Source organism: Citrus clementina, unplaced genomic scaffold (genome assembly GCF_000493195.1).
Source record: "Citrus clementina cultivar Clemenules unplaced genomic scaffold, Citrus_clementina_v1.0 scaffold_3, whole genome shotgun sequence".
Lineage (NCBI taxonomy): Eukaryota > Viridiplantae > Streptophyta > Magnoliopsida > Sapindales > Rutaceae > Citrus > Citrus x clementina.
The window spans coordinates 2,542,844-2,549,613 of record NW_006262339.1 but is presented as its reverse complement, the minus strand read 5'-3'; the positions used below and the strand labels follow the sequence as shown (position 1 = coordinate 2,549,613).

Sequence of the window (6,770 nt, the reverse complement as noted above, 5' to 3'; positions counted from 1 at the left end):
ATAATTATACTGACAAAGTACATTATTCTAGCTTTAATTTTTTTTTTTTGGGTTTTTCAAAGTAATGGATATTAAATTACTTAACCATCGACTTTAGCTGTCCCTCTGTCAGAAAGCCAAAACAATGAGACATTCGTTTTGGTTCAATTTTTTTCCCGGTTGCAATTGCTTGTGATATCACGTACCGCTTTAAATAATTTGTACACGCTATCCAAAATTTAGAAAGTCAACGACTAACCTCATCGATTGCCAATTCTAATTGGCATTAATATTTTACTAAATTCAGATTAACGTTAATCACTATTTGAGATTCCAAGGAGTGGTATAAATAGATCCATAATCTTTCCTTTAAATTCCACAACTAAAGACAACCTGCAGCCAAAAATTGTGTAATTTCAGATTTTAACCACAGCCATGATATCTTCTTCCTCAATGTCACTCTTTGGGCTGCTATGCGGCCTGATAGTACTACTGATGCTCCCTTTCCCTTCCCGTGCAAGTGACCCTGACCCTTTACAAGACGTCTGTATTGCGGATTTGAATGCCACCATCTCTATCAATGGTTTCCCCTGCAAACCTGCTTCGAAGGTAACTTCCGATGATTTCTTCACTGATTTTTCTAAAGATCCGACCACATTTGACGTCTTTAAGCGTGCAGTCACATTTGGTGATGTTTTTGGCTTTCCGGCGGTCAATACTCAAGGAGTTTCACTCTTCCGACTTGACTTGGATGTCGGCGGAATAAACCCGCCTCATACGCATCCTCGTGGAACTGAGGCTGGTATTGTTACCAGAGGAACGTTGCTCGTAGGTATAGTAACAACTAATAATACCTTTTTCTCAAAGGTCTTGACTCCCGGGAAGGTGTTCTTAATTCCTAGAGCACTGGTTCACTTCCAACTAAATGTTGGAAACGAGCCGGCCACCTTTATACCTATTTTCAATACTCAAAATCCTGGCGTTTCGGATTCAATCGGTACTATATTTGACGCAACGCCTCCCGTTCCCAATGAAGTGTTGACCAAATCTTTCCGAGTGGGTGATGATGTGATCAATGCCATCAGAGCAGCCCGAGCCCAATCAAGCTAGATTAACATCCTCGATGTTCGATCGATATCCTTTATGTCTCACAACTAATGGATGAGATCTGTTGTGTGTACTAATTATTAAATAAAGAATAAAGCTGAGACAACCAATAATTATAGAATAAAGAAATGATCTACTGCTTTTTTTTCTAAATTTCTTTTTATTCAAAATAAATGTTAGATCATGAATGTGTGAGTTAATATTAGGAACAATTTGATCGAATTAAATTAATTACAATATGTTACTCTTGACACCATCGGCACACTTATTCAATAAGATGTATAAAATACATACATGTAACCACTAACTGTTAAAACTAAACTATCTTTTTTTTGTAACTTTTATCAATCAATCACTTTTTGGTGAATTCAAATAAAATCTGTTAATAAATCTTTGTTAAAATATCAATTTGCCCTTGATGTTGTTTATATATGTTAAAAAAACATTTCTACCCATTGAAGCAATTTTCCAACTGCATTTGAAACATAGTTGTTTACCCACAACCCCCCCCCCCCTCCCACACACACACACAAAAAGAAAATAGAGCTAGCTGGAAAAAATAATAAAAGGAAAAGAAAAGGCGTTAAATGATATATTTACATCAATTATAAATCAATTATTCTACTAGTTTTAGAATATAAGAGCATCATTAATGCTTTAAATTAGATATTTATATCTTATTTAAAGAGTTACATGAGTAATAAGAGTTTCAAAGAGCTCTCACAATAAAATTGACCCTTTCTCTTTTCAGTTATTAAAGAGTGACTTCTCCTCTTCAAATATATTATACTAATTTTTATATCATCATTACTAAAGTGAGTGTAGTACTATAACTATATGGTTGAAAAATGGAAGCTAGTTTAATATAGTGGGAGAATAATTTGACTAAAATAATATAAATTTGTTTCTATTTGAAGAGTTTTTTGGGAATTTTTTTTTTTTTTTACTCTTTAACTTACCATGTAACTAAAGAAATAGGCATCTAGAGAGTAAAATTAGAAGGCTTTTGTGATGCCCTACAAGCATTGGGTCTCTTATTCGTTCTCTGTTAATGAAAACTGGGTGCACCAGGGCATGGAATGAATGAAAACTTGAAGCTTTCAGTTATCGGAGATGGCTCATGGCTGCAAGCCAGCCAATAACCTTTAGCTCCAGGAATGAGTCGGCACCATCCCGAAAGACAAATAAGATGTGTTACGCTGATCATAAGTTCCTGAAGACCCAATTAATGAATTGGGGAATCAATCGATCGTCATGAATTGGATAAGTCCAATGATAAAATCTCAGTAAGCTACTAGCTGCAATCAGATTTAAATTTCCACGACCTTGAAAGTACAGGTACTGAAACCTCATTGAAGATTCCAGACCTGGTTGTAAACTGTGCTTTCAGTGCAAAGATTAGGCCGTTTGAAGTCAAGTTCGTTTAATCTACTACAACAAACAGTTATATCACCGACAAAATATACCTTTGATAATAAGTACTTTTTCCTAAGGTGTAAGATGGCCGTCGGATAAGGATGAATTCCGTTATCCAGATTGTTATACCGGACATAATTTAGCGGTGCTAGGCTGCATCTTCTTATACATGCCGCACATGCAGAGCTCAACCACTTGATTCAGATACTCTTATATCCCATTTCCATTTGCCCAGCAGCCTTAGGCTTCGTTTGGAACCATTGTTGGGCAGCTGTGGCTTTTGATGTTTGGTAAAGATTTATATTTAAGGTTTAAAAGTTAATGTGATTTCACCTCAATGTGTTTGATGAAAAAAATTTAATATGTTTGTTACTTTTCTCAGGATAATTATTAAAAAGTAATATTTATCATATATTGTCAATTCTTTATCTCATAACTGGAGCGTTTACTTTACAACAATAGCAATAGCAAACAGAACCTTTGACAGGCACATGCTGTGGTCAAAACACTATAAGAATAGCGAATAGTGTTTGATAAATTTTTTAAAAATTTTTTCCTTATTCGGCAGCAGCTTTCATAGGGATGGCAATGGGCACCGCCCGCAGCGGGTTTGCCATTACCAAACCTAAACCCGCACAAAATTTAAATTACCAAACCCACCCGCAACTCGCAGCGGGTTTTAATTTTTTTACAAAAACCCACCCGCAGCGGGTTTTAACAATTACCAAACCCGCAATGGTATCCGGCGGATTTTTTGCGGGTTTCCGTATTTAAAATCACAAATGTTTAATATATAAATTTATAATAATAACCTCAAATTCCATATAACATACTCAATTTTATATTTAAATAATGTAAATGAAAAATTAAAATTTCCACATCAATTCAACACAAATTCTCAAATTTAAGTATAAATTACACAAATCCATTTAAAAAACACAAACTAGTATCTAAAAATAATAATTACATTTCATATTATCATTTAAAACAAGCTCCAAAAGAAGATATTCATTTCATTCACCACCATAAGCACCCATCCAACACAATGCCTATAATAATAATTAAGATTAATATTTTCAAATACTAATTCGAAGGAAAATGCCTTTAGTTTTCTTTAAATTATGACTTTAGAATAGGATATAGGCCACATACACACATACACAATTTTGAGCATTTGGCTATTTGGTAATTTAATTAATGACATTATTTTCTTTATACATTTTTAGATTAAAATTAAACTAAAAATATTTAAAAAAAATATTGCGGGTTTGGTGGATATCCATGCGGGTATCCACCGGATATAAGGTTAATACCAAACCCACCCGCATCCATGTGCGGGTTTTAATTTATAATACTAAACCCGCCCGCAACGGGTAAAATTACCCACAACGGGCGGGTTTGGGCGGGTGGGTTTGGGCGGATTTGCGGATTTGCGGGTACAATTGCCATCCCTAAGCTTTCATTTGGAAGCAGCTTTTGAAAGAATGTAGTAGGAGGACGAGGCCCCAGAGATTTTCTCTATTTAAAAAGGATAGGACGATGAGTGGACGACTTTATACCCAATTTTTTTTATTTGAAGAAGGGACATGGATGATTTTTTTTTCAATTTCTTATTCGGAGAAGGAACGAGAATGAAGTAGAATCTCATTCCCTCCCCATTTTCACGTTTTCTTATTTTAACTTTTAATTTTAATTTTTTTAGAATTATTAACTAATAATTAATAAAATTTAAATTGTAAAATACTAAATATTTTCATTTCAAGAATAGGCCGGCTGGACCCAACTAGGTGCACTTTTCTTCATTATAACTAGGACCAAAGTGAAAAGGGTGCATGATTCCGCGAGAAAACATAAGTAAATGAGCAGAGGCTTGAGCCTCCAAAGATAAGGGTACATGAACAGCCATTTGATCCGCATCAAAGTCTGCATTGAATCCCTTACAAACTAATGGCTGCAAGACATATCAGGGCCCAAACCATATTTTGGCTAGTAACCAAGACATAAGTACCAATCGAAAATAAATAGGCACTCGAAACAAGTCCATGCTTAAGCATCATTAACCAACTCCATACCGATTTCGATTCATTTCAATCTGAGCAATAATTATAGTGCAAGTGATTTGGTAACATAGAGTATACCTGGTATGGGAGAAAAGAATCTATTTGGCAATAGATTAAATAAAAAAATTCGATAAAGCTTCATTGTTTCCTGGACTGGTTTTGGGCTTTTACTGAGCAGTTTAGGTGGAAGCTCATTCAATTCAAGAACAAAAAAAAGACATTATGATTTTTGAATCAGATCTTGTAAATAATAAATATAATTATTAGTTAATAATTTAAATACTTTGCAATAATTTAGAATTAAACATAGCACAAATTTGACAATCCCACATGTCCACAATTCAAAAATCAAACTGTGAGCCACTCTCTCACAATCTCACTCATCGTTTCCAAATTCTTCACGCCTCAGCCAGCAGCTAACTAGTCTTTATCTCATTATAGCCTAGTAACATGTCGCATCGCCATCTCATTAATTTAAATACCTATATCCATTTCATTTACTTCATTATTGATATAAAAGTTTTTTTTTTTTGTTATAGGATTATAAAGATTGACGAAGATGATTATTTTGATGATTTTTATTTTGGAGTGTGACTTTTGTAATGAATTAATGTTAATTGAAGATATATTGCCAAATTTTATTTAAGTTATGTATTTTAATATGATTAAATCGAACTCGGAAACTAAAAACGCATCAATTATTTGAGGATCGAAGAGTCTCTAGGATCTCCTGTTATGATTTTGGGATCCTCATCCCCTCATTCAAGCAATTTTGACTGAGACGGAAGGGATGGAGACATATACAAAATATCGGCTATGAGTATAGGGATGTCGGTCACCTCCCCTCCCCATTGCCACCCCTAAATAATAGAAAGGAAATAGATGGGTCATTAATGAGATTAGGAATTTTATTTTATTTTTTTCTGTTGCCAAAATGTTTTAGTTAATTTTTTCCATTTATGAATTTTAGTTTCCAATCATTTTCAGCGCAAAAGCAGATCATTCAAAAATTTGTTTGTTTAATATGCCATTGGTCTTTCTTAGCATAATTACATTGATGATTGCAAATATACGCCATAGCCTCTATTCTATATTTGATATGGAATAGGAATAATGGGGCTATCGATTTTTTTTTTTATGGTGGTTTAAAAATTTATATACACATACATATATATACACTCAAGAGAGGAAAAAAATAAAAGTTGCTAAATAGCATATAGCACATGTGATATGTGGGTGTAAATAATTTTCCAAAAATTTAAAACAGTGGCATGTTAAATGTAAGTTTAATTAGATATATATTTTTGTCTTTCAATGTAATTTCAATGGAGATTAAATCTGTAAATAAATAGAAGAGGTTATCAAAGGGTTTTGGAGGGTACCAATCCAAAACCAATAGTTCTGCTCAACATCTAACTATTTTTATAAAAAAAATAATAATAAAGGAAATGATAAGGGAATACCTAAAACTCAAATTTATTTTTAGATTCATATTTCTCTTAAAATTTAAATACGAGTGGCTAATTAAATAAAATTACTTTAAGACCACTCGATCAGGCCATTGAGCATGCACCGCATACCTCAAATTTATCAGCTCAATAGAAGCAAATTATATTACAAGCACTAGAAATTTCAAAATGTCCCTTAGTGTCTGTCGTAATTAGTTCCGTAGATGAGTTTTGATGATTACTCCATCTTGCTTTCTACTTTAATAAAAAGGATTCCATCTTCTTCTCATCTAAATTAATTAACTACACAGGATGCAACCTTGACACTGAATTTAACCAAACATATATTCTTGCAAACAGAATCATTAAGACATTCCAAAGTTCGAACGCTTGGCCAATAAGTTGTCAATAGAATATGTATGCATTTTGGAATAGCTTCAAGAAATTGATGTTATGGTGATGTTATGGTGATGGTGGAATTATTTTGTACGGCAAAATATTGCTTGCACGTCTCAATAATTCCACTTGTTTCGCGGTGAGATCGTTTGTTTGTTACTTTTTTTAATTACTAAATGATTAATAATTGGTGCATCCGGTTATGCCGTCAATGACTATGTTAAGTACGTACGCAAGCATTAAATTAACATTGTTATGATTCTGGAATGTGTTTTAAAATTGTATGAGGATATACACGTAATCAGAGGATTAAGGAAAGGGTACCCGTCTGGGGGGGATGATAGCTCCATCTCCACATCTTTGG

At 33.6% G+C, this 6,770-nt stretch overlaps 1 protein-coding gene across 1 annotated transcript; it reads left to right on the top strand.

Moving 5' to 3' along the window:
* Positions 1-414: 414 nt before the first annotated feature.
* Positions 415-1,089, top strand: LOC18049470 (germin-like protein 1-1). Its single transcript, XM_006439640.2, has one exon. It carries the CDS (start codon positions 415-417, stop codon positions 1,087-1,089), a length of 675 nt encoding a protein of 224 aa, XP_006439703.1.
* Positions 1,090-6,770: the final 5,681 nt, after the last annotated feature.

Excerpts from the sequence above, each read along its gene's own strand:
- LOC18049470 (XM_006439640.2), top strand. The coding sequence starts at position 415 with ATGATATCTTCTTCCTCAATGTCACTCTTTGGGCTGCTATGCGGCCTG.